General features: G+C 44.0%; 2 protein-coding genes and 1 long non-coding RNA gene across 9 annotated transcripts; 2 read left to right on the plus strand and 1 right to left on the minus strand.

Moving 5' to 3' along the window:
* EEF1AKMT1 (EEF1A lysine methyltransferase 1) lies at positions 1–13,469 on the plus strand. Of its 3 annotated transcripts, XM_065678564.1 has the most exons (7): positions 75–126; positions 1,590–1,702; positions 3,765–3,929; positions 4,836–4,918; positions 5,550–5,845; positions 7,260–10,917; positions 11,814–13,469. In XM_065678564.1, the coding sequence occupies exons 3-6, from the start codon at positions 3,768–3,770 to the stop codon at positions 7,385–7,387; spliced, it is 669 nt and encodes a 222-aa protein (XP_065534636.1). In that variant the 5' UTR covers positions 75–126; positions 1,590–1,702; positions 3,765–3,767; the 3' UTR covers positions 7,388–10,917; positions 11,814–13,469. The 3 variants fall into 3 exon arrangements, with proteins under 3 accessions (XP_065534637.1, XP_065534638.1, XP_065534636.1); XM_065678566.1 differs by lacking the exon at positions 1,590–1,702 and having other exon boundaries at positions 28–126; positions 5,565–5,845; XM_065678565.1 differs by lacking the exons at positions 1,590–1,702; positions 7,260–10,917; positions 11,814–13,469 and having other exon boundaries at positions 1–126; positions 5,565–6,610.
* Positions 13,322–24,941, minus strand: IL17D (interleukin 17D). 5 transcript variants are annotated; one of them, XR_010612457.1, is made up of 5 exons: positions 24,597–24,940; positions 24,156–24,445; positions 15,022–15,307; positions 14,805–14,881; positions 13,322–13,832 (listed from the first exon to the last, which is right to left on the minus strand). XR_010612457.1 is itself a non-coding variant. In XM_065678569.1 (4 exons), the coding sequence occupies exons 1-4, from the start codon at positions 24,609–24,611 to the stop codon at positions 14,876–14,878; spliced, it is 597 nt and encodes a 198-aa protein (XP_065534641.1). In that variant the 5' UTR covers positions 24,612–24,941; the 3' UTR covers positions 13,322–14,875. The 5 variants fall into 5 exon arrangements, 2 of the variants coding, with proteins under 2 accessions (XP_065534641.1, XP_065534639.1); XR_010612456.1 differs by having other exon boundaries at positions 14,805–15,307; XR_010612455.1 differs by having other exon boundaries at positions 13,322–14,202; positions 14,805–15,307.
* LOC136013952 (uncharacterized) lies at positions 23,475–26,925 on the plus strand. Its single transcript, XR_010612458.1, has 2 exons — positions 23,475–23,619; positions 26,344–26,925. It is a non-coding gene; the product is annotated as an uncharacterized LOC136013952 (long non-coding RNA).
* Positions 26,926–27,427: the final 502 nt, after the last annotated feature.

Raw genomic sequence — 27,427 nt, forward strand, 5'->3', positions numbered from 1 at the left:
CGCCCCGCCTGCGGCAAGGGCGGAGCCTCCGCCGGAATCCCCGCCCCGCCCCGTGTCACCAGCAGGAGGCGCGCGGCGCCGGCGCGGGCTGGGAGGGGCCCGCGTGCGCGGAGGTGGCTGCGGCCGGTGAGTGCGGAGAGGGGCGGGAGCGGAGTCCGCAGTGCTGCGGCGTCGCAGGGCCGCGTGTCACTCCGCGCCGTGTCCTCCCTGTGGGGGCCTCGTGTCAGTCCGCTCCGTGTCCTCCCTGTGGGGGCCGCGTATCAGTCCGCGCCGTGTCCTCCCTGTCGGGGCCGCGTGTCACTCCGCGCCGTGTCCTCCCTGAGGGCCGCGTGTCAGTCCGCGCCGTGCCCTCCCTGTCGGGGCGGGGGGCGGCTGCCGGCTGCGGCGGGGGTGCTGAGGCGGGGAGCGGGAGCGAGCCCCGCAGCAGCGCCGGGCCTCGTGCCGACCGGCTGCGCTGGGGTGGGGGCGGCCCGGAGCGAAGCGGAGCGTGCACAGCAGGAGAGCGCGGGCTGGCGGTGCCGGCAGTGGGCGTTCGAAGCCGTTAAAGGCAGGAGGGAGCAGGAAGAAGGGGCCTTTTTCGTCAGCTGACAGCGTTCCCTCGTTCCTATGGCAGAGGGTAACAGCGGTCGAGTCCAGCTTCCTCTGCTCTGACCGTGGTTATTAAAAAGGAGGGTTGGGCTAGAACACATCATGCTCCTCTTCTCCTTCAAGTAACCACTGGCCTCCAGACCGTACTTGTTTTATTCCGGTGCAGCTCTGTGCATTCGTTAATCCTCTGAAACTCCTCTGTAAACGCTTCTGTGTCACTTTGAAGCATTATGAAATGTCGTCACTGACAGGGATCCTTGTAGCTCAGCAACACCTTGACCTTCAGGTGTCTGTGAAATGACACAGAGTGGTGTGGAGAGAGCGTCTAAGAGCTCAGCCTTTTGTTTTCTGATACACAAAGTATTTGCATGAAGTTAGTAGCCATTTTTGCAGCAACAAAAGGTAATTATTCATAAACCCAAACTTCTTACCAGCTGACATTCTAGGTTGAAAAACTTCATGTGAATGTAAGGGATACTGGGCAGGTGTCTCGAAGAGAACTGCATTCACAGAATCACTTCAGGTGCGGAAACAACTCCTATAGTAGAAAATGGTTGAAGTCCGGTAGAGGATAGAGGTGGGAGGTATCACATATACTCGCCTTATCTTATTCCTTCCGGGACAGCGGCTTTTGGCTGCCTTCAGGGTACGATATTAAAATAATTCAGGGTAGGAAGCAGTATCAACGCTTCAGGCTAGAAGAATGACCAGCATCGACCCTTCCTCTGAACTAGTACAGCTTTCTTCTTGAACCATTTGCCATGGATGTTAACAGAAAGTTCTCCAGACTTAATCCTGAACTGGAGCTGTTCTCAGATCTGTGATAGGTAAGCTGGTCGTGGTCCACAAATCCTGCCTTGTCCCTCGTTCCCTACTCCACAAAACCATGAGTACATAAGAAAACAGCTTCAGGTTAGTGTGCAGGTTTGTCACTTCTGCTTTTCTCAGCAGAGGCCATTCTGGTTTATGGCACCTGGGCCTCAAAACTTGAATTTGTTTAGGTTTTCCCAGTTGACTGCCGGGGAACAAGCTGCTGATGCTGCCTGTACTTGAGGATGACCTCTTGGATGTTTGAGAAGTTTTGATTTGCATTGGAATACTCCACAAAACAGATGTAGGTGTCTGAATTACTTTAGACTAATATATTTCATATACTTTGTACTGTCAGTCATTCCCGTGAAAGTGCATTTGGCGATACTCCCAGTATCTTGTCAATCAACTCTTAGGATTTAAAGATCTGAAAAATTATTTCCAGGAGGAAAGATCCTTTCTCTGTCTATGCTTTTACTATGGTTGGGACAGACTCCTCCCGCACCTCCATGTGGGTTAGTTTGGTCACCCCTCCAGTCGTCTGGAGATGAGGGATTTGGATCCATGTAAGCATTCAGGAGCTGAAGCTTGAGCAGAGCGCAGTAGCTCCCTTGTTTTAAGGTTGACCAGCAAGTCATAGAATCATAGAATGGTTTGGGTTGGAAGAGACCTTAAAGCTCATCCACTTCCAACTCCAATGCCACAGGCAGGGACACTTTCCACTTGACCAGGTTGCTTGAAGCTGTATCCAACTTGGCCTTGAACACTGCCAGGGATGGGGCAGCCACAGCTTGTCTGGGCAACCTGTGCCAGGGCCTCACCACCCTCAGAGTGAAGAATTTCTTCCTTATGTCTAATCTGAATCTACCCTCTTTCAGTTTAAAGCCATTACCTTTGTCCTGTTTGTGCATGTCCTGGCAGAAGTCCTTCTGCAGCTTTCTTGTGGGCCCCTTTAGGTACTAAGGTTTCCCTGGAGCCTTCTCTTCTCCAGGCTGAACAAGCTCAACTCCCTAAGCCTGTCTTCATGGAAGATAAATGATACTCTGGAAGAGCCAAGAGCTTTACTCTTAGCACATGTAGGTGTGTACTGTGTCAGTGGAACAGCACAGTAATCAGTGAGTTCTGGTGGGTTATCTCACAGGCTGATGGTACCATTTTTCCAACAGGTAGGGAGCACCTGTGTTTCAGGAAAAGTCTTGAAAGCTCTGTTAGGGTGAGCAGCACAGAGGGAAGGGTGGGAAGGGAGGAGGTTGTGGATTCTGGAGTTCTTGTTATACAGGGAATGGGAAAAGAAAAACTGCGAGCAGCTGTACTTGAAATCATAGTTGGCTTCTGAAGTTGCACACAGTTCAGATGGCATGTGGTTCTCCCTGTGACTTCTGCACAAAGGCAGGCGTCTTCCTGCTTCCAGCCTCTGTTAAAGTCATTGCTTGTGGACTCACTAGTTCTTAGGTCAGAAGCAGAGAGAATGGGTTTCTTGAAAGAAGCATCTTTTCCAGTTTTCTCCAGTAGTTTTCCCATGCAGGTTTCCTGTTTTCATCACCTTCGCTCCACGAGGTGGCACTGTCTCTTCTGTGAAGGACCCACAGTTTTCCCCCTGGATGCTCTTAGCAGTCCGGGTGAGCAGGGTGAAGTGACCCTACGTGGTGTAACCCAGCACAAGAGGTCTCTGTGCTGTACTTCTGTGTGTGCACTGGGGCTGTACTTTCATGGTAGTAAATACCGTGTCTTTTTAATACGAGTTATCCCCATGTTCTCAGACACAAAATACACAAGTTTGGTCAAATAGCGTTGTCTGAGGAAAACATCTTGAGTTTCTTGCCTGCTTTTGCTTGTAAGAAGGTTTCTGGCATTCAGACAAATCTTTTTATGGCGTGGAAGTTAAAGCCAGGTTTCTTCATTTTGAGTCAGAATTGTGTGACTTATGAAGGTGGAAAGGAATGACCAGCATCTATCATTATTTATTGGAGGGAAGGGAAGAGTTTCTATAGGATTTGCCAAATCCACTGAAGCTTTTTGCCCCTCACCCTTTTTTTTTTTTTTTTCCCTGATACAGAAAAGGTGTCCAGATTCAGGAAATTAAGAACTGTAATGACAACTTCCCTCCAAGAATACAAGCCAAATCTGTGTTGTATAGAAGGGGAACGAAATTGCTGCTGTTCCTGAATTCTCTCTGGAGATGGTTATTTCTAATCATCCTCCCACTTGCTTAAGATCTCATTAAGATTCTCTTGTCCGGAGGTTTTCCTAGGTAACTGTTAGGCTGAGTCTGTATTGTCAGTGAAGGTGGTTGTACCTCAGGGGACTGTGCCATTAAAAGCGCTCACCACTGAAAAGGGTTAATTTAATTAAATTTTTTTCTCTAGTTGATGTCTAGAAAAATGGATGATGATGGTGATGACATTCCCCAGCTTTCATCCCATACATTGGCCGCCCTCCAGGAGTTCTATTTGGAACAGCAGCAGAGAGAGGGCATGAAGACCTCCCAAGGGTTTAATCAATATTCCGTTGGCTCAATAGAAGAAGACTGGGTAAGAAACTATAAACCTCAGTGCATGAAGGAGTAGCCTTTACTGAGCTTTTTTGTGGCTGGATAATGAAATGAAATTTAAAAGGGGAACACTCAAAGATGTTCTTAGAGTAGCAAAATCAAACTGTTTATGGACAGCAACACTAGGGATATTTGCTTTAATGTTAAAGCTGGATATATTTGTCTGTCCTACATGGGGTGGGGGCGGGGAAAGGGGTACAACATGGAGAGGGAATAAAGCCGCTAACAGAAACATCTATCCCTTCTGGAAATTTTAACTCCAGCCTGGTATGTGAAGGTAGAAAAGATTCTTCTCGGAGTCGGAGACAAGCACCGAGTTACAAGATCAAGTGATCTTTCCCTTCACATTGTATTGCATTCTGTGGTTTATGTCTTTGCTTTTGTGGATGGTTGCTTTGCTGCTTTTATTTTTTCTTCTGACAGACTGATTTTTGGTTTGCCTCTGTTTTCTTTGGGGTTTTTTTTTTTTTACTCTTCCTTTTTTGATCTCCTCTGATTCAGCACTTTTACCCTTTATTTCCTTCTATACTGTCACTTTTCAAGTTCCTTTTTCCTCTTCCACTAAAAATTTAAGAACACATAAATACTGTACATCTGCAAAGTGAGTTTGAACTAACCCAGTGATCAGTGATCTTGCATTACTTGGTTTTCCTGATACCACAGTAAACGCTTTGGAAACGCACTGTGTAAGCTACCTGATGCATGTCCCTGGATTACAGAGGTAAAAAGACTGTCAGGAAAATACTCACTTTTCCAGCTTAACAACTGGTGAACTGAGAAGTTGCTGTGGATTTTGGTTTTCTTCAAATACAACTCACCACACCTAACAGTACATAGCACAGTCCAAAGACTTGATGTTATTTATAATTCGTGTTCTCTTTCTCAGCAACTGAGCCAATTTTGGTACAGTGATGAAACCGCATCACGCCTGGCTGATGAAGCAGTTGTGGCAGCTGGGAAGGGTGGCAGGTAGGTTTCAATAATTACATCAGAGATTCAACATGTCTTTTCTGTAAATACTTTGTTTCCACTCTGTAGGCAGAGCATGCAGTGTAATTCATTACTCATTGTACTTTATCTTTGTTCAGTTGAGATATTGCACAAATTCTTTGCTATTATTTGTGTAAATAATAGTTCATCCTGATCTTACCTTTTAGCATTTCATCGAATGTTGTAGGCTCTGCCTTGTACAAGTTTACTGTGAATCTTTTCTTTTTTGAGAGAGCTCCAGAGCATATCAATGATTAGTAATTCTTTTTTCTGTTTGCATACAATGTTTCTGCAGAACAGATGGAGAAACTTGGTTTTCTTCCTATTCCTGTAAGGAGCTGGGTTTAAGTTTTCAAGTATATTTCCTTGCTGTTCTGAAACAAGATTTTCTCTGTAGTTAAGCTTAAGTGATGCAGCAGGGAGGCTGAATAAATGGCTTTAATGCTTAAAACTCTACTATTAAAGTAATTATTTGTTAGAATGGAGGATGAATAGCTTAAGTTCTGGGACTAATATTTAAAATGTTTTCCCAAAGCAGCCCTGAGGACTGCTGTAGGGTGTTTTGTTTTTTTTTTTTGCTGTTGTTTGCCTTCTAAATGAATATTCTCAGTTGTCTCGTTTTCAGGATAGCATGTGTTAGTGCACCCAGTGTATACCAGAAACTGAAAGAACAGGATGGTAAAGATTTTTCAGTCTGTATACTGGAGTACGACAGAAGGTTTTCTGTATATGGAGAAGAATTTATCTTCTATGATTACAACTACCCTTTGAACTTACCCGAAAGTCTCCTGCCACACAGTTTTGACATTGTTATAGCAGATCCCCCCTATCTGTCTGAAGAATGTCTTCAAAAAACTGCAGAGACCATCAAATATTTAACAAAAGGAAAGATTCTGCTTTGCACAGGTATAGTTAATAAGAATATTAAGTCACCATTAAGCACCTTTTCCTCTCTCTCAAAAGATGAAACTTTCTTAAGTGAGAAAAATAGTAACTCAGTAATACTAATTTATCATTACCTCAAAGAGGAATATGTATCCTAAGCTTTTCATTGGAATACTTTAGTTCAACCTTTATTTTGAACTGCAGGTATGTGTTTTTTAAGAGTCGAAATCAGTGCTTCCTTCATACAGCATTTTGAGTTTTACTAAATCTTTGAAGAATTGTAAGATCATCCTCTAGATGTCCAGAAGTATTTTTTTTCTTGTAAAAGGCCACTCTCTATAATCTGGGTATGACAAAGATAGGTGCAACTTACTGTTAATGTCTTACTGAATAAGAATTTGGGAGTTTTTAAACATGTCAGTAGCTACAGGACTTCAGCTGCCATGTAGTACTTAGCATCTAAGGTGAGCTAAGTAGAAAGAATGACAAATAGGTTGGAATGGCCTTTGCTGCGTAAAGTGGGATGATTTTAGCAAAGTCTTGAAAAGCAAAGTAAACTTGCCCCCACTCCACATTACCTGTCCGTACTGGTAAACACAGGAGTTGTAATGTGAATAAATGTGTGAGGGAGATTCTGGGCACTGAAATACAGCAGGAGGAATTAAAAACCAGTGATAAGAGCAGTGAAACTAGGTAATTTACCAGCTGTACTTGCAGGGCCTTCTTTATGGAGGTGTATTTGCTGTATCTGTTTTACTCATGGTGTTTAAGCTTAAACTGTAATCTTACTATAAGACAGCTGAAGACATCCAGGAAACTTTTGCAAAAAAAAAAAAAGGACAAAAGCCCTCTATAAATGTAATGTGAGGGAAGTCAACCCAGCAGCTGAAATGAAGAAGAATGTGGTCATGGAAAACCTTCTTTGCTTAATTGCACATGGCAGTCACGCACAAGGATGGTTCTCACAATTTCTTCCCTAAAATGGGTAGGTGGTCCTTAAGTTTACAGAGTTTGAGAAATGCTGCTCAAGGAAGTGATTTCTCAGTGTGTAGCTGTAAATACCGCATTGCGTTTATTTAAGTGGAAGAGTATATGTAATCTGTTTGCCTTTCCCATGGCTCCCTACCATGTAATTTATTTAGCATGTAGCAAGAAGATGGAGTTTGTTTCTGTTTTCTATACAGAGCTTGCCCTCTACCTACTTTCATGAAACTTCATTTACATTCATTTCCTTGGGGCATCTTCCATTCTTTCAGATTTATTCTCATTTCCAAATAGATTCAGTTGTTAAAGAGGGCTGACAGTAGAGCTGCTTTAAGCCTTGCTTCCTTAAAAAAAGCGGGCTTGCTTTATATGCATTTGGGAGGAGCTATTAAAAAACCCCAGACATTCTGTTCCTGTTTTTCTCATCAAATGCTAATTATTTTTGCTGCAGGTGCAATCATGGAGGAACAGGCAGCAAAGAATCTTGGTGTGAAGGTTTGCAAGTTTATTCCAAAACATGCACGAAATTTAGCCAATGAATTTCGGTGTTACGTGAACTATGCTTCTGGGCTGGATTGAGCCTCCTGAGAAGATCTACAGATTTTTCAGTCATGCTCCTTTCTGTTATTTAGCAGTGACTCCGTATTTCTCAATGCTGAAATACTCAACTCCAAGTACTGTTTTCTGGGCCAGCTTTAATCATGATAGCCTCTCTCTTTTAAATGTGTTTTGTATCTTACCTTTTTGGTAAATGGGGACCAAACAGTGCAGGTGCTAGACAATGGAAGCTTCTCTGTTAGAGATTCATTCAAACTATCAGGTTTTACCAAAGGACTCTTCAGTGACCCCTGCAAAGTGATTTTAGCTGGTTGGTGTGTAACAACACACAGGTGCTTGCCTCACAAACACCAGAGTCATCAGTTCATTAGAACTGATGACTTCCTAGCTAGTGGATGGTTGAAAGAGCATGACCAGTCCTTTCAGTCATGAGGGATGCTCCCTGAGTAAAAGGCTTGAGAGATGTTTGTTCTGAATGTGTCATGTGTTTTCAGATTCATTACCAAGCAGGCTGATGTTTTTATAAAGGATAACTGGAAGAGAAAATAGGTCTCCTTCTGGAGAGGCCTCTCCAGTTGCTTTTAATAATCATCAGAACTACCTAGCAGTTGCCAAGTAAGATAAGAATTACTCTCTCACTATCATTGCCAGACTGGCTTTTTAAAATCTTGTGGTTATTATTTAACCTTGCTTTGTCACAAACCCAAACTTTCTTTTTGTGAAAAGATCTATTTTGTCATCAAACTCATGTATGGATGTATGCTGTACTAAGTCGTTACACATCTCCTTGCAGAAGTACAGTGCATTTATTTTGTGGTGTTTATGTGTTAGTGCAACAGAAAGTCTTTTAAACTTTAAAAACTCACACACAACTGGGCTGTTCTATTGACTAGTTAAGCTTATCTCCTGAGGTGGTATAAACCAAATGTGTCCTTAAAAAAAGCACAGTAAGGATTTCCCCATTAGAGAGAGCTTTACTGGCATTAAGAATCCTATACATTAGTCAGGCCAAATCAACTGGAGTGTGAACTAACTGCTAAATAAAAATGCAACACATGAGCCAGTCCTTGCATTAGTGCTTCAGGCTGTGTTCCTCGGTTCTTCCTTTGAGTTACTGTTGGTTATGAGATACTTCTGTAGTAATGTGACCCATATACACTAGTCCCTTGAATCCTGAATCATAATCTGATTAAATACAGTGCCTGCTTTTTAGTGGATTTCAATATCCAGCTAAGGTGATTTACAAGTATGCCAAGTTTGTAGTTACAAGAACAGGCCTTTTTTTCCAATTGCTCAGTTTTATCTTTGCCTCCTGTTCCACAGACAGCTGCAGAGCAGTAGAATAGGAGCATCTTGGGAATTGCTGAATCGTACAGGGGCACTGAGGTATAACAGTGTATTGATAAACTCACCCTCTTTCTAATAAAGAAATGTTACATTTTATATTGCCCAAGGTTTGGGCTGTATTTCAGCCAATTTCAGTCAAAATACATGATACTTTGGGAAAACCCTGCTTTGGGATAGTAGAGATTTTTGGTAACTGGGATTTTTTAAAGCCAGTTTTGGCTGTCCTATTGACTACGCTTCTAATATATTTTTGGGTGAAAGCTGGTTCATAAATTCCAAGGCTCTCAACAGTTTTATCAGCTATAAATATACTATATAAAGCATAAGTACCTGTATATCATAGGTATCTATTGGGATTATGTAAAAGACTACAGAAATGCTGTATCTACAAAATAAATCACCTAAAATGAAGTATTAAAAAATTTACTTTGTGGTGGGGAAAAACCTAATTAAGCTTGTGAGACAAGACTTTTAAGAAGGCAGAACTATATACTTAAGTTTCTGTGCTTTTCTGCTGTTTGAATGCAGATCTTCCTGTCTGATGGAGTAAATAAATGAGCAGGAATAACATAGATGGGATATAATCCTCTGTCAGTGCTCAGAGAATTACACTTTCTGAGCTGGAGACAACACTGTTTCATAAATACCCATCCAGCCCACCACTGCTCTTCCCCATTTTCTATGAGATGTTTACTTCCTAAGGCTTTTCCCCTCCTCACATTTTATACCTGATTTTTCCTGCCCTCTTTCCCCCCCTACAATGTTCCTCAGTTTCATGATACCAGTTTTCTTTCTCTTTCATGTGCCTTCGTTTCTATCAGACCTAGTGATAGGTATTGTTAAAACAGGAAAGGTACTGTAGAGGAAGAGCTCTCAGGGAGAATGGAGACCAGGCTCTCCTGACAGTCTCTGAGAGCCCGTATCTGATAGAGTTTTGCTTTTCAAACCAGCAGCCATCCTTGCTGCTGAGCCAGATAAAGCCAGAACACTCCCTCAAACGACTGTCCACAGGTGATGTACAGCTGGGTTTAGGGGAAAACACCCGGAGGCTACACCATTACTTTTACTTAGGCAGCTTCAAAATAAAGCAAACCAGAACGTTAAATGCATAGCTATTGGCACAAATCTATCCTTCACAGTCATAAACTGTTTTATGTTTATTACCTCAATGTCTTGCACACCAAGCAGATGGAGACAGTGAAGGAACTCCTGAAACTATATTTTTAACTTTATGTAGGGACTTCAAGTGGGACAGGTATGACTGTCAGAAGGGATGATATTCTTCCACTGCCACACACCTAAATTAGAATGTGCTGTTCAAATACAAGCTTCACCTATGTTGCTGCTTTAATTGCTTCAATTGCTTCATTTTGGTAAATGTGCATTGGGCCCTGTATCAGAATTACATGACAGCTTTGCTAACTGCATCAGAGACCCTTCTTAAACAAATGGAAGTACGCCATTCAGTTAGACCAAGAATTTCAGTTCACCAAGCAAGTAACTGCTTCTCACATGTAGGTTAGACGGCTTTGGAAAGAGGCACTGTGAAGATGCACAGTTATGAAAATGAGGGTACATGTAAATCTGTAAATGCGCTCAACAGAGCAGCCCGTTGTCCACTGGCCTCCTGCTTAAACAGCCTTGTGAGTGCCACCAGCTGCCCAAGCACAGCGTTCATCAGTGATAGGAGGTAAAGTGGTTTTGCCATGCGTGTTTCCAAGGAAGTGGCTGTGTTTCTGAGAAGGCTGCAAGTCACACAAATGCATAGTGAGTTTGTACTTCATGCCATTGCAGTAACTTAAGAAATATGTGACAGCAAAATCTTCTCTTCTGTAATAGAAGTATGAAAACAAACCTTTAGTGTCAAGTAATGCTTGGCTTGCTTTATTGTGGGTGTCTTATGGATGTGCCTTCTATTGGAACAGGCTGTGGGGAAGTGTTACCACCGTGCTGCTTTTCCACTGGCATTTATGACTGCAGAGCTGCATGTGCTACAGCCTCCTGGCTGCAGTAATGGGCGTCACACAGCAGCAGGACATCTTGATGCCCTGCTGTTGCTATGATCGTGGCATTTGGCAGACAAAACCTGGGGTCTGCGCACACAATGATGTCTGTAGCTGGAAGAGAATGTACTGCAGCTGCCTGCACCCCACCCCAGATGACAACTGAAACATTTCTAGAGCTGCTGTTGCATGAAGTCCAAGGTACTGCTTACATTGATGTCTGATCTGTGCTTCCTGACAGAAATAGTGTTGTTCTCCGCTCCATAGTGCACAGTTAGCCCATCTCTGTACCACTCAACTGTCCTCACCGCTCTGTCCATACCCCTCTGTACCAGTGGGAGCTATCTATGATGGGCGGGTCGATCTTGTCACTCCACACTGGTTCCTTGCATGGTGCATACCCAGTGCCATGCAGGCAGGTGGGAAACAGGTCCGGTGGGTTTGGGGTTTAGGTTGCAGAAGCCTCTCCTCAGCAGTGTCAGAGTTCTGCTGCTGCTCTGGGTCTGCTCATGGCCTGCAGCCCCCTCAGACAGAAGCACAGCAAAACTAAGTGGTATCTCATGCCACAACTCAGCAAAACACATAGGATTGACTAGATCTCCCTCTTGTGCCCTAGTCCAGGTAGTTGTGGCTGTTCCATAATCCCAGTGAGATTAATGGGTGTTCATACTTTCTGAGCACACCACAGCTGTGTTCCCTTCTCCCCTTTCTGTTTCAGTCTTCCTCCACATGATTTCATGTTTACTTGCAGCTGTAGACCTCTCCCTGTTCAGACAAACACCTTCACATAATGACTGTCTGGTAAACCAAAACTAACAGTCTTTTCTCAGCCTTCCTAAATAACAGGAATTTTCCAACCTATCTTAAGTGATACTACAGAGAAGAAAATAATCTCTTTAGCAAGCATATTGTTCTGTATTTTGTGTCTCCTAATGTATTCCAGCGACAACCTCATTGAAGGAAAAGATTTTCCTGGCACAACAAAACATTTCTGAAATCAGCTGCAGCTGCCAGATAGTTTCAGCTTTGAATTGTTTGCATTTATTGGGCCTGGAGTTGGTTCAATGAGGCATTTCATGTCTGCCTTCTGTCAACAGTTTGTGAAGCCTTGAAGACCAGTGAAGCCTTGAAGACCAGTGAACCCTCCCTCGCCCCCATGCAAATTAAAGGCGAGGCTGCAGCAGCTGTGACCAGAGCACTAGAAGCTGGGAAATGTCACACCACAGTTGAAGTGAAACTGATGTAAAGCCATGGTGTGATGATCCCTTTAAAAAAAAAAACAATCCAAACAAAAGCAAACTACATTTGATAGTCCGCCTTTTCCACATGAGCAATGTGGAGAGGGTTTATATATGGAGGGGTATTTTGAAGGTTAACAAATGTTTGTGTAGCTAATAGTTCTTGATGTTAAGTATTAACAAACAGTTGTTCACCAACAAATTATTATCAAACAGTTGCTCAGGCTAGAACACAAACACAGGCTTCAACAGAGACCTAACTGGAAAGCTGGAAGCACATTAGCTCAGCTAAAGAGTCTGCCACAGACAAGGGCGAGGATTAAAAAAGGAAAATGGGCTTCTGAGTAAGATGACATGAGGTTGCTTGTAACCACAGGAAGCTTTCTGCACCTGTTGCAGTATGATGAGAAGGAGGTCGCCAACATAATCTATTGATCCACTGAGGTTTCATAGTACTCTAGTACTTTCAGTCATCCAATTCCTGAAGTTATATGTAAACTAAAGCGTCTGTTTTTCTGGATTGGCAAGACCAGTTATGTTCCATTTACCTGATCTTAGCCTGCAACTCCCAGGAATTCCCAGAACATGCTCTAGTTACTTGGAAAATCTCAAAATGACTCCATAATTTACGCCTGAAGGACAGGAGTTGCCACAGAAAGTGAGATCCTTTTTCTCCACATCATGCAAATGAGTCCATGCGCTCTGGTAACTCGTATATTGCAGGCAAGTTTGTATAAGGGAAGTGTGTGGGCAGAGAGATGTGTTTTGCTGGAGGACAGTGTTTATCCAGAGCTGTAGCTGGTAGCCCTTCTGCGTATTTACTACATGTTAAGGGCTGTGTGCCCTGACTTTTGTTGTTGTTGTTTGGGTTTTTTTACTGTGAAGACTTTGCTCTCTATGCTGTGGAGTCTGAAAGTCCAACTTTACCCTGTCTGAAGTGTGTGTGTGTAGAAAAAACCCACAATAGTGAACCCCTAAAGTCAGACTGCCTAAGCAAGCATCATCTCTTGCAGTGTTTCTCCAGGTTTGTGGGTCTGTTTCCCTTCTCAGCCCCTCTGTCTTTGATTACCATTTTCCTCTCTTCAGAGGGTGAGAAGCTCTTCCACATTAGGAGGAAGGTAAAGTGGATGTAATTACTGCAAGTATTCATGGTCTCCAGAGACCAGGTAACTACCTACCACTGCTGGCAGCAGCTAGGCAATTAGCTGTTCTCTGAGCAGTATAAACACTTTATGACCTTTGAACTCTCCTTTGAGGAGACCCTTGAGATAGAAGCATCACAATTTGAGGAAACACAGATCTAAAGACAAGGAGAATTGTGGAAAAGCATTTGCAGAAGAAACGCAGTTATAAACTTCAATCTGACATTGTGATGGGAATCTTTTATTGGATTCTGGAGTTCTTAAAGTTGTTTTAGGCTTTGTAAGAAGCTATACAGATTGCACTATAAAAATACTGTTGTACTAGACTGAGTTGTAAAAAGCAGAGTCAATAATAAGGCATTGAGACAAGGAATTATCATATGATTTTCATTCTCTATACAACTTGTTAATTCTGGTTAGCTCTTAGTCTTTCCGTTCTTCATCCAATGACATTCCAAAGGAGCTTGTGTTTGTGTAGGGACTTTAGCTGCTATGCATTAAGCCCAATTTTGAGATTCTTGATGTAGCAGATACATTGCTGCATATGGTGTTTGTTGTTTTTTGTAATGGTATTGCAGTCATGATCCTTCAGCTGTAAAAGACATTCTCTGCTGTGTATTCTGAGATTTATCAACTTTGACAAATACGGCCCTCTGAGGAGTTCTGTTCGTGCAAGGTATGCCTGGTTACTCCTGATCCTCAAGCACTAGACTGAGCCAACCTTCAGTCTCTTGATCTGGAAATGCAAGTTTTTTTGTATTTAGGGGTTCTGTTTAGGACTTGCCATCAAGTTCCTACAAGCTGCAAGGATAGAAGACTGCTCTTCTGCAGGACTAGCATCGTTTGCAGGTGATTGTCTATTATGTGTAGCATAAAGAAAACTGAGCAGCACTCATTGTATCAATCACATGGATATGAGTTTGGATTAGCTGGGAGTCACCTCAATGACTTCTGTAGCATTCAAAGTCAAGACCTAGGCTGTTCACTCATCTGCAGTGGACCTGCGATGAAGCCTAATCCTTCTAACTTGTTTTTTTAATATGGAATCTCCTAACATGAAACAGGTTTTGGCTTTTCAACTGTTGTCCTGGGTTCAGAATACAGTTCTGTCACAAGAAACAAGCAGTTAATGATGAATAAAATCTAATATGGAGTCTTTGGGACCCAAACTGTGTTTTTTCCAATTAATGTGTTCTGTGTAATGAGACTTAGTCCACATCCAAAAAGTCCAGTGCAGTTTTACAAGATTCTAGCTTGCTTTTTCTCAATGCTTTAGTACCCTTATCAATTTGGCAAGTTTAAAAATAGCAAACTGATAGAATATTGTTTCATGAATGGCTCAAAATCAGCAAAGGTTTCCTTGCTGTAGTGTATAAACAGCCAAGGATGTAACAGCCAAGAACACTGCTTGGAGTTGAGATATGCAACATAAAGGGAGGCTCTCCCAGCATGAGAAATGATCCCTTTCACTGCCTGAACTGGTATGTCTATGGCAGCTATATGGTCTTCATATAAGAGTATCCAGAAGTAGTGTATAAGAGATTCCTTAAAAATATGTACAACCAGTAGTCTGCTAAAGTAATAGCAAATGTGTTTTACTGCTGCATCATATCCTAAAACATACTGTGAATAAGCAAGGATAAAGTGAAAGTGTTCTGCTCTAAGAAAAACAAACCAAAAAACTTTGAAATTTGCAACAAATACTTACATGAACTAAGGAAGTTCTTAACATGAATTGTCATCTCTAATGATGTGAGTGACTGGACAAAACTTTCCATCTTATAACTGTAAGTAGAAAAAGAAGGTAAGTCAGTGTGTTTGCTGCTGTGGTGCAGTTTCCTGATGTGGTGAAATGATATAAAGCCAATACTGCAATGTGACACTTTATATATTCTTCATTCTGATGATGGCTTGTTCTGGCTTACCAGCAACTTCATTTCTTGCTTGTCTATGCTGGAATTTACGCTTTCAGCCTCTTTCTCTTGCTCAGGTACACAAGTGCAGCCCACTGGGATAGTGACATAATCCTCTGTGTAGACGTAGCGGCCCCCCGCGCAGGAGGAGGTGCGCCGGAGGATCACTGTTGGCATGTACACAGGGGTGCTGCGGAAGTGGAAATTCTCCTCACCAAAGATCCCCATGAGGCAGCCCTTGCACAGACAGTATGCTTCAGGAATGTATTTAGGGTATCTCGTGGGATCATAAGAAATTCTATAGGGAAGCAAATAATAAAGATTCATTAGTGTCCCTAAAAATAGATATATTCATCTGGAAAACATTATGTGACTTGACCATAAACATTTATATAATGTTTGTTTTCTGTGCCAGGAAAAATAGCTGTCGCTGTTGCTGTCTGCCTTCTTATTCGTAAATAAAAATAAAAAACCCAGAAAACTTGTAGAACTGATCAGGTCCCGCAGTGCACGCTGAAATACGAAGTGACTGGCTTTCTAGCACTGAGATTCAGGGGCTGCAGCAGAGTAAGTATTGCATTTTGGACTGAATGGGTAAACAGGGCATCAAGAAGGACACTTGGGCGTTTCCAAACTTTTGATCTGCCTTCTTAAAAAACTGGTACAAATCCTTGTTAACATTATTATTGTTGAAGCTCTGACATCATGTTTTTAAAATTACATTGTACTGTTATTTCTGCAATAGCTTTTGCTCCCCAGTATTCTTGGGGTTATAAAGGTGCCTTCCTCCTGAAAGCAGAACCAGTATTTCCTTCTCTAATTCATCTGCATTGTCTCTCTCTCTAACCAGAGAATAGTAACATTTCCATGCCCACACCGAGGTAAATGTTCTGCCTTCCCCTGCTACATTTTGAAGTAAAGCATTGCCCCAAAGCTTCAGCAGTATTGCCTCTCTTTTTTGTCTTGCACTTTGCTTTACCCTTTCTCTTTACTCACTAATGGCCTGTCTTGTTACGTAAGTACAGCTTGGACCAACAAAGTCCAAGTTCCATCATTCCTCTCTGGATGTTGTTGGATGCAGAATGAAGATGTGATACATGGTCTCAAGTCATACAGATCCTGGCTGACCTAGTCATTGTTTTCAGCAAAGAGAGTAAAAGCTGATAAAGTCTGCTTTTTTTTTTCTTTTTGGCAATAAAAGAGTAAGTACACAACGAGTGCATGTACTGCAGCACAGAGCCACACTGCTTATTGTGGCAGGGATGTATCTGTTGGTTTGTTCTTTACCTGCTTTCCCTGCTTATATACTGCAAGCAATTGCTGGGCATGGCTGTAACTTGTACATTATTACAGCTGTGTGTCAATTTTCTAGAAATGATGTTTGCACCTCCAGATAAAGAGGATTTTAAGTCTATGTCAGCTGTCCTCTTTGTACCTCTAAGCTTCATCCAGATGACCTGCTCTCAGACTTGTTACAGACCTAGCCCTACTTCACTGTCCATTCACAGCAGGATGACAGCTCTCTGGCTGGAGAAGCATTCAGACCAGAAGCACCTCCGGCTGCCTCTTGATGCTTCCCCTCCTAGGGAGGATGCTGACGTCCTCCCATATGTTATCAGAAGCACTTACCCACCTGTCAGGTAACACAAAAGCGTTTTCTGCCCTTTCCCCCTGCTCCTACTTCCACACAGCAGAGGGTCAGAACTACACACAGTGCACAGCAGAAGTATCCTACAGGCTGTTACTAGCAGGCAGAGAGCGTGAAGGCACCTTGCAAGGTCACCCAGTCCAAATGCCTCCATGAGGCAAGCTCAGATGTTCTTGCCCACGTTTGCCCAGCCTGTTCTTCAGAACCTCCAGAGGAGATGGCCAGCCTACCAAAGGCTCTGCTGCATCACTTCTCCCCCTCTTTACTTGGTAAGTTTTCCTAACAGTGAAGTGGAACATTGTTTTTCTTGCACACTAAATCAATCACTTCCCGTGTTTGGATGGGAAATCACAGCAGCTAAGGGAAAAAACCTGAGTAACAGAAATGCAATGCCAGAGAATGTTCAAGCCTGTAATATTTACTGTGATGTGAAGTGCTGCGAAAACAGTAAAAACTCTTGCACTGTTTTTTAAGCCATCCTCTACTGGGGATCAGGATAGGACCACCACACACTAGATTAAGTGGGGAAACTACAGAAGGAAAATGAATAAATTTAATACATGTCATGAGTATAATTATTTACGGGATGATATAAACTACTGAGTACACAATGCCCCCTTCCCACAGCAGTTTCAAAATAACCGTATTTGAAAACCACAATAGGTTAAAAGTGATCCCTACATTGTGTTTCCCAGGGCTTGTACATCTCACTTAGGTACCAAAGTACTAGTTAGCCTTTTATCTCTCCAGCTGGTCCCTGAGATGAGGTTTCAGCTGAGGAAGAGACAGCAAAAGTCTGCCTTGTGATTGCAGTCAGAGTCAACAACATGTGCGCTTGCGAAATGAGGCAGCCTGGCTCTCCCTCCTGCCTGGGTTGATGCTGATGTTCTGCTCACATGATTGACCAGGGAATTCATTCAGCTGAACAGTAACTTCATCGAAAGCTGCATTTTGGTCCTTCAGCTGTCTTGCCACGTATACACAGAGCCTCAGACAAACAAGCCAGTGTGAACAAGCAGCTGTAGATGGGGGAAGAAAGGAGCTGCCCTTTTTAGAAGTATCACCAGTTCATCACATTAAAACAAACCCGGAAATCACAGCTTTGGCCAAACACAAACTTGATCATCCTGTCATCAAAGAAAAGAGACTTCTTCTTCCCCCAGTGACCATACAATCTGTATTGTCTTTCTAAGAAATCTGCTTTCCTCTCATAAAAATCCAACCAGTTCTCTTACAGCCAGACCTCTGTGATGTCGCAGGTATTTTTTTGCAAAGCTTCTCTGTCCCATTTATACTCACTTACTTTCCCCAGGAAATACCTTCATGTTACAGGATCTCACACCAATGTGAAATAAAATGTCTGGTAGCCAGCAGAAGTGAAGAATGTGAAATACAGGCTTTTCTACTGTGATACATTCCCATTTCAAAGTCAAGTGTGAATAATTTCAGTGGTGGATTGTTAAACACACCATATGTCAAGTCACTGGTATTTCCTCTACTGTATTATCTCTAGCACCTGGTTTATGATGTTACTGGAAAGCATGAACACGCTTCTGGAAGCAAACATAAGAGTTTTCACTAATAACAAGAGCACACTGTCACTGGAATCATGGTCCACAACAAACTTCCCCCTCCAAATTCCCACATGGCAAAAGTCAGGTATAAATGAGGGGGGTTTAGAAGGATGGTGTGGTGTGGTTTTCTACTTTCCATAGAAAAACACCTTATATTGCTAAGTTTGATGTAGATGCCTCTACTCTATCATGTGAGGACTGGAAGGAATTGGAGAGGATCCAAACCCAAAGATGGGTCAAAAATACAGGCATGGTTTTGCATTCATACCAGAATTTAAGGCTAAAGGCTATAAGTAATGCCTCCTGAAATTAAATGCTTAACTCAAAAGTCACTGAAATTTGGAGCTGTATCCAAGGTTCTTCAGTTCACACCTGTTACAAAAGGCCATGTAACTGAAGTCTCATGTTTAGCTTTCTGGGCAACCCAGACTGATTTGGGTCTGAACCACTAACAAACATCAGCCATGTCAATGCAGCTGTGTGACACATTTCCCCTATTTTCATGTATTGCACATAATCACTCTGTGCTTATAACAACCACAGCCTCAGCTTCTGCAGGTTGGTGCATCTCCATTATGCCAAAGCACTACATATCATGTTCTTATGTCTTCTCCTAGAACAGGGCAAACATGTTCAATCAGGTCAATGATCCGGATAAAATGCATGCTCCAAGTTTCACTGACTCTTTCCTATGTGAAAGATACTTCCACAGAAGCAGCTGGGAAGAGTGGTGAAGGACCAGAGAAGTGCAACTTTCCACTGGAACCCAAGTGTTCCCTGCAGCCTGGTGTCATTTGCTGAGGCCACTGCTGCAAACTAGACAGCTCAGCCACTTTGATGATGGTTACCCTTTGTCCTGAGAACTCAGATCACTAGTATGGAGGGCTAACTCTGCCTTGCACTGGCAAGGCATTGATTTACAAATGACAGGAGCAGTGAGCTGTGCTGGGCTGCTGGAACAAGCAGCGGGTTTGTACTGAACTGGAACTGCTAATGAAGTGTGACTACTTCTAGGCTGCTTTTTCTTATGACCCTACGAGTGCTTTGAGAGCTCCCAGTTAAAAACAAACTTCCTGCCTTTTACTTACCAAGCCTGGAAAGTCAAGAGAAAAGTTTCTGTCAGAAGTAAAACTCCTGGAAAGACGTAATCTGTCGTGCCCTGTACTGCTACCTTCATATGTGGTATTTTTAATAATATTATCACTCTATAGTTTCCAAGCTTCTAAATCCTGTGGGTCAGATGCTGAGCTAGGGCAGGCAGATACAGCCAACCCTTCAGAAAATGACTGTTAGCACTAGGCTAACAGCTGGATGTTATCAGAAGTCTGACAAGCTGATCATCAGCCCTTTACTTCACACTGAAATACTTACAGGATTAAGAGCTAACAACTTTGTTTTCCCTCTTGGCAAGACATTTATTTCTTTATAGCAGGTGTTCTTTTGTTCACATTCTGCTTACTTTCTTTAATATACAGGTAGTAAGTACAATGCCTGCATAAAATAACCTAGTGCTAACAGTAATTTTCTGAAGAGCTGTATTAATAGGTACTCAAATGAAAAGTACTCAAATGATGGCAGTTCGGTATCCCCTTGTTCTTTCCCTTGGCTGCATTATTTGGGATATGCATACTGTGATAATGTTAAATCCTGGAAAATGTGTTGGGTAAGGTTCCTGACAATCACTGGAGTATCATTTAAAGGAAAGCCCCCCTCTTGCATAACTTTTTTCAAACGCACTGCAGGCAAGCTTGGCTTTTGTCAGTAATAAAAGACTTGCCTGTATTACTGTTACTAAGATTTTATGTAGATGAGCACTAAACCAAAGATGCTTATAAACTGAAACTGGATTTTGAAAAGTAGAAAAAACAAGCTGGGCAGTGTTTGAGAGAAGGACTGGCTAACATGGGATTTCATTATCAGATCAACGCTGACACTAAAATCTCTTTACATTAAGCCTTAGTAAATGCAGGATTAGGCCCCAGAGACAAACACAGAAGTCATGAGATTTGGAAATTCAAAACAAGAATGACTTCTTGAATACACATGAAGATTTTTTGCTAAATATGTGCAAAGTGTGTTTGCAGAAGTCTGAATATTCCTACAAACTAGCTACAAATGTTATTATAACCTTAAAACAGCAGAGAATAAAAATAAAGCTAATATATACAGCTGATTAATGAATGGCACCTATGTTCTGCAGCACCACGTGTGGAATCACCAATCACAGAATCACAGAATGGTTTGGGTTGGAATGGACCTTAAAGCTCATCCAGTTCCAACCCCCCTGCCACGGGCAGGGACACCTCCCACGAGACAGGGTTGCTCAAAGCCCTGTCCAACCTGGCCTTTAACTCTTACCAAATCACACAACCTGTAAATGTGCTGTTGACTTCGGTGGGATCAGATTCTTCAGGCATTACTCTAAGCTTTATGATCAGACCCCGCAAACACTTCGGCACGCTTTTAAAATTAATCCTTTTTATCACGGCTTCTGTCCACAAGCAGCTTGTGTGTGCACCCCTGGAGCTGAGCTTGCACTGTTAAGCATTCACCATGATTATGGCTTCTCTAAGTTTTACCACGCAGCACCCACTCTGTGCTGTTGGCAGGGATCTGTATGTGATAGGACAACCCGTATCACTAACTCTTGTGAAGCAACTGTGAACCACAGCAGGATCCAAGGACCACGGTACCCTTGCCAGTACCTACATGTACACGGCTTCCACGCCTTCTGGGTTTGGCTGTTCACGTAACAATGCTAGAAAGGACAAGCAGCTCCTGGATGGATGTCGGACACTGGCACACAGTCAGCCCGATGATTTCACAGCAGAGCTTCTGCTGCTGGCCCTGTTTTTAAAATAAATGGGTAATTCTTGGACCAACTTCCTGCAGTGCTGAGCAAATCCAGTATGCTGGAGATTCCACTCCACTTAACTGACTTCAGGGAACTCTGCTGTCTCTTTATAGCTCTGCAGAGCAAAGAGCGATTCATGCGATTGAACTTTGTGCCCTGAGTTATATACTGATCTCCTGTGGCCATCAGGATGGAATTTCAGGATCAGACAGATGAACTAATATTTTTCCCTTAACTTTTGCTCAAATACCACCTGTCGGTTGCTGCCAGCAGCAGGATCATGGACCAGATGGATCTGTGGTGCGATACATGTGCAACTCCTGTATCTCCGGGTTGTAGCTAGCCAAAAATGATGTAAGTCTTGATTTTTGTATAACCAAATCAAAGACCAAGTAATAGAAAATAAACAGTAAGCACAGAACAAAGACAAGGAAAGCAGCCACACAAGGTCTAGCTGAGCTTTGAATCAATCCATTCTTCCATGAATAAACAGAAGAACAAACTTGGATATACGTGATGTGTGAATGTTATACACAGATCTCTAAGTAATATATTTGATTCTTTCTCACAAATGCTGATATGAAAAAATTCAGTTAACTTGAACTGAAAGGTCATATAAGCAGAAGAATTACAAGAAGCAGTGTTAAGCAGCTGGGAGCAGGTGCCTAGGGAGATATACAGGGTAAGGTAAGTAGAGCCAGACTTAATATCTTTATTATTAATGACCTGGAATAGAGAGTATAAATAGTATGTTAATGAAATCTGCAGATGGTAACAATGGGAACTGCTGCAACACCAATGAAGACAAAGAAACAGCATGAGGTATCACAGACATTAAAATGCAAGTCAAGAACTAAAAAGACCCTTTATGCACAGAGTAGAAATCAATTGCACTGTAACTCTTTAGGGGCAGAAAACAAGTTGGAGAGCAGGATGTCTGTAAGATGCTGAAACAGGGCAGCAAGATCTTGGCACAGGTTTCACATAGTCAAACTCATAATTTGAGGATGTTAACCCAATGGTTAACCATTGGCAAGACATAACATGCCACTACTTGCAGTCTTTAATGGAGAGTTGTGTATCCTTTTTATAGACAGGCAGTAGCTCTCACGGGGTTTGAGAGCTTGCTTCCAGGGCAAAGGGGTGAACACCACAAGTCAGATGAGATGTTTTTATTTCTTTTACCTGGCTTCAAATCTACGAAACAGCAAGTGGTAGTAGCAAATGCACATTACCCTTCATAATGAGCAATTTTATGAAAGTTTTACACTGTCATTATACATTTTGCCATGTCTATTGCTGTCCCGTTGCACACTACTGATACAGTAAAAACGCAATCAAGAAAAAAGCTGTAAATGAAGTCTGTTCACTAGACAGTGTACTCAGGCCTCTTCATCCTACAGAAACAATTTTTCCCCTAAATATAATTTTAGATTTTGCCTTTAACGATGTGGTAACTTTTTGCACTACCTTTTACAATTTCTGCTTGGAGATGTCACCAAGACCCTTGTATGTGAATGGTTTGTTCTCTGTTTGAAAACATTCGGATGAAAAGAACAGTGATTCAAAGTTTTTTAATGAACTTTCTGTGAGCCAGGCTCCAAATAGCACCTGGTTCTCTGTTAAGAAGCAAGCCTCTACAGAGCTCCCACTGAAAATAAGTACCTACACAACAAGACGTGAACATGGCAGGCACTGGTTTAGACCAGGTGAACAACTGTCTGATAGCACTAGTATTTGACAAGACCAGCATAACAACTAACTGAGCCTAACAGTAGGTGTTCCATTCATCATACTTGCTTGTTGCACAGTTAGGTAGCTTAGAAACCCTCAGTCTGCTTACAAAAAACGTATTACTAAAAATACTATTTCTAAAAATACTTAGTTTATGAAAGGCTTATTGAGCAAATAAACCATTTTTCTCTCAGTAGGATTACTTCTTAAGCTAAAAGTGGGCAAACCCCATACCACAAAATAAATGTTTACTGGAGATCACTAACAAGGAGATATTTCAGTTTGATGAATACACAGTAACTGCATCAAGGTATATACAAAGGATAATACACATAAAGCAGCAAGGAAGTCAGTTCCTTTTAAGTTTGTACATTTTTTAGCTTCCTGTTGTCTGCAGTCCTTATAGAAAGCTGAAAACAGAAAACCCAATTCCGCCAGTGGTGTTCAGACAGAACTACCAGCAGACTTGATAGTGAGAATGTGATCACACCCTGCATTTAGTGTGCTAGACCAGTGGTTTCCAAGCTTTTCCAGAGTTCCCTACGTAAGTGCAGACCCTTGTGTTGTGTATTAACCAGCCTAGTAACAGATAATGTGTTGTGTATTAACCAGCCTAGTAACAGATCTGCCTTATTTAGTTGGTTTTCTGCCCCCTTAAAAACAGCCTGTCAGCCCCCGGGGAGGGGAGGCGGGTTTCCAAAACGCAGGCTGAAAGCGGAGACACAGAGAACAGCAGCGCTCACTCCTGCCTGTGCTCCCACAGCAACGCGAACAGCAAGCCCTCAGGTGTGTCTGTGGCGGTAAGTGAAGACACGGTTCTGCTGGTGTGTAACAAGACACACACTGTACTCGGACGTACGTTAGAAACCAGCACCGTGTCGGGAATCACACCTCGGGAAAAGCACCTGAGCCCTGTGGGGTGCTACGGAGCTAGGAGCGCTTTCTTGGTGATTGTCCTTTGCTGAGGGCCCTCTGAGTGCACTTCACATATGACAGTTTGCCGTTAGTGACTTCCTGAGGGGCGGCCTGCTCTCCCGGCTGTGTGCGCGCCCCGCCTCACACCTTGCTCCACCTCGGTCGCTTCTCTTTCTGCCCATAGCTGCATTCCCCACACAAGCTGCTTTTACACATGCATTTACGTTAGATCTGCCTGTCAGGACGCCCGCTGTAACGCCTTTCTCCCCGGCCGCTGCCCTCTGCGGCGGTGTCCCCCAGGACTGGCGGCTGCCGGGCACCGCTCGGGGAAGGGCGGCACGGGGCGTCGCGCACAGGGGACCCGGCACCTGACGTGGCTGGACCCCTTCCCTCCCTCGTTCCCCTGGTGCCCCGCAGTCACCTGTAAGCCCAGGGCGAGGCGCTGCGCAGGTTGACGGGGAGCCGGTACCTCTTGTCGGCGGCAGGCCGGCCCCCGGCGGGGCAGCTGGCGTTGTGCGGGCGGCCCGCGGGCTCGGGCTGCAGGGTGTGGTGGAAGGCGCTGAGCATGCCCGCCGCCAGCCGCCCGTACAGCTGCTCCAGCAGCTCTTCGGGCCGCTCGCCGCAGGTCCGGGTCCGCGCTGGCCGCTTGTGCGCCTTGACAGCCTCCGCGCGGAGCGGGAGCAGAGCAGCGCACAGCAGCGCCGCCAGCACCTGCAACGACGCCGCCGTCAGCGGGTGAGGGACCGGGCGCAGCACCCCCCCCCCCCCCCACGCCTAAGCACCCCGCAGTCCCCGGCCCGCGGTAAGGGCGCTTCCCCCGGGCCGCCCTGCCCGGCCCCGGCCCCAGCACGCAGCCCCTTACCCTGCCTCTCTGCATGGCGGTCAGGTTGCCTGGGGAAGCCGAGGAGAGCGGCGGGCTGCGGAGCCGCGCCGTGCCACTGGCTCTCTCGGCGGAGGAGCTGTTGGAAAAGTGCCCCGCTCCTCACTGCATCTCCCCTGGCCTCGCATGCCAGGAACATTTTAGGCGCTCACGCAGGAGAGAGCTCAGCGCTGGGAGCTGGCCGGTCCCGCACTCGCACGGCCCCGCCACCCTGCCCCCCGCCGCTAGGACGGACCGCGGGCACGGGGGGGCTCGGTCCCACACCGGGCGCTCTCCTGCCCCGCGGAGCCACCCGCCCGGCCTCCCTGCGGGCCTGGCGCTGCCGGGGCTCTGTCAGGAAGCGGCGCTCCCTTTCATGGCATCCGTGGGTCGCAGATGAGCCGGGTCGAGTGGGAGCCACGGGGCTAGGGCACGGGACTGAGCCAGAGCCTCCCGTCGGAGCTGAAGTGTCAAGGATGATGAGGAAAAATGAGGTGATTTACAGCTGAAAACAGCGTAATTGTGGCTGTGTAACTGCAGCTGAGGAGGGGACTGCTGCAGTCCGGGCTCTTTCGGTCACTGTGGAGAAACTGGCACTGTCCCTTGTAGGTGGTTGGGATCACAGACCCAGCACCTCTGGTCTGGTTCTGCAGAAACATCCCTGCTGTGTTGTTTCTCCAGTAGACACAGAGGTGGTTGAAGTCCCATAGGAAGACACAAGCTGGTGAACATGAGGCAGCTTCCAGCTGTCTGTAGAAGGCCTCATGCACCCGTTATTCCTGCTGAGGTGGCCTACAGCAGGCACCCACTGCAGTGTCACTCTGCTGCCTAAAAATGAATCTACTTTAGAACGAAAGAAACTTGCACATATCTAAATCAGACCGAGGTCTCAATTCTGATGACTGCTCCATCGGTTCTGTGCTGGTTTACTGGCACTTTTAACAGACACATAATGCAATATATTCAGGGTCTATGACACAATCCACAAAAATACGCATCTGTAGTACTCTGCATCATAAAAGATGTGCCTCACTGAAATTGTTTGCACTAAAACCAGCCTTTATCACTTGAATCAAATGTTTTACAGAAGCACAGAATAGTTTTGGTTGGAAGGCACCTTAAAGCTCATCCAGTTCCAACCACCTGCCATGGGTGGTGGTTGACATAGACAAGCCCTGCATGTCCATTGAGGCATTTAGTATAAGGATAGTTAAATATGAAAATACTAGTCAGGAATAAGGGAAAATAGCTTCATAAGTCATACAAGGACTGTGAAACCCCAGCTTGGTACCACAGAAACAGAGGACATCAGTTTCACAGACCAGGCTGGAAGTAAAACAGAATGACCTGGCATTCACCATATGATGAACTGACTTGATTTCATGATTTCTGAAAAGTGATTAAGTTGAATCTAACTGTGATTTTTAGTGGTTTTGGTACCTTATGCATCACAGGTCAGTATCACTCATGAGCAGTATCTTAAACTTGAACTGTATGGGATTTGAATCAGGTTTCAACTCCGAGGAAGGATTTTGTTTAAAATTGAATTCGGAGCTCTCCTTTGCAGTTGTATCCTCAGGCTGGGGCAAGGTGGCTGTCCATTTAGCTCAGTCCAGGCTCACCCCTGAGCTCTGCGCTACATCTGGCCTTGTATTACTTCAACACCTTAAAGTGATATGTGTGGCAACATGACTAATATTTATCATGGCAGGTCTTTTCATATTACTCTTCCTACGATATCTTTCCTCAGTGCTTTCAGAGGACGGTGAGGATGTCACACTTGGCTTTGCAAAACATGACTATTATGAACTTCCTTCATATGCATGGACATTTCTGGGAGTGGTCCACCTCAAAAAATCACAGCAGAAGGAAACAATGGCACAGACATCAAATTGCCAGTGAGTTTAAGGCTTCGAGACTCATCTAGACAACATTCTAATTTTGTACGTTAGTTGCATCACATTGTCTGATTATCAATCTCATGGATTCAAATAACAGTAAGAATCACAGAAGGGCAGCAAATGAGATTCCATTACATGGGAGTGGAAAGAGCTATGCCAACTCTCATGGCAAAGGCAGCTGAATCATAAAAAATAGTTTTACACTTTGGTAAAACATAGGTTCCTCCATGGCTTGAGAAGTTACTATGATATTACTAAAGTACCAGTATCATTGTCATTGACTTTGATTTATAAATTTCTCAGAATCAGAGGGGGTTTAAAATACCTGTATAATGAAATACTGGGGAAAAAAATCTTTCGTAATAAAGCCTGTCCTGAATTTGATGTAATATATTGTAGTATTTGAATCAATAAATTCAGAATAGCAGCCATATGCACCTTTATGTGAATCTATAGGGAATTTCTCTTTCTAAGAGAAAACAGACAAGCCAGTGAGATGTTTTCCTTTGATAGCCTCATGTGAAAATTCCCAGTGACAGAGCACAGAACATCCCTCCTGTGCCCTTGGTAACAGCTGACCTGGTGGCAAGGGCCGTACGGAGCCCACAGACTGTGTCCTGCCTCGTCCTGCTGACCAAGGGGTGTAACTCTTTGCTATTTTGTAATGGCACCGAGTGCCGTTTTGTAAAACATGACCCACTCATTTTCATGCGCTCTGTGACCAGCTCACGGCCATTACTTCACACCAGCCATCCCAGCCCTACGGGGACCTCAGAGCAGGAAGCCCCTCCCACAACAGGGGCCACCATGTTGTTTCAGATGTGAGTTTATGGCAGGTAGTTGCCATTTCTGACAGCAGGAATGTAGTCCTTCCCAGACACCAACGAGCAACCTTATCAGGACTTTCTCTTGGTTGGGGTTGTTGTCTTCCAC

Source organism: Lathamus discolor, chromosome 4 (assembly GCF_037157495.1).
Source record: "Lathamus discolor isolate bLatDis1 chromosome 4, bLatDis1.hap1, whole genome shotgun sequence".
Classification (NCBI taxonomy): domain Eukaryota; kingdom Metazoa; phylum Chordata; class Aves; order Psittaciformes; family Psittacidae; genus Lathamus; species Lathamus discolor.

Excerpts from the sequence above, each read along its gene's own strand:
- EEF1AKMT1 (XM_065678564.1), top strand. The coding sequence starts at position 3,768 with ATGTCTAGAAAAATGGATGATGATGGTGATGACATTCCCCAGCTTTCA. Across the intron at positions 3,930-4,835 it reads GCTCAATAGAAGAAGACTGG|CAACTGAGCCAATTTTGGTA; the intron begins GTAAGAAACTAT and ends TCTCTTTCTCAG. Across the intron at positions 5,846-7,259 it reads AAAGATTCTGCTTTGCACAG|GTGCAATCATGGAGGAACAG; the intron begins GTATAGTTAATA and ends TTTTTGCTGCAG.
- IL17D (XM_065678567.1), bottom strand. Across the intron at positions 15,308-24,155 it reads GCCTCGCCCTGGGCTTACAG|AATTTCTTATGATCCCACGA; the intron begins GTGACTGCGGGG and ends GCTTCCCTATAG.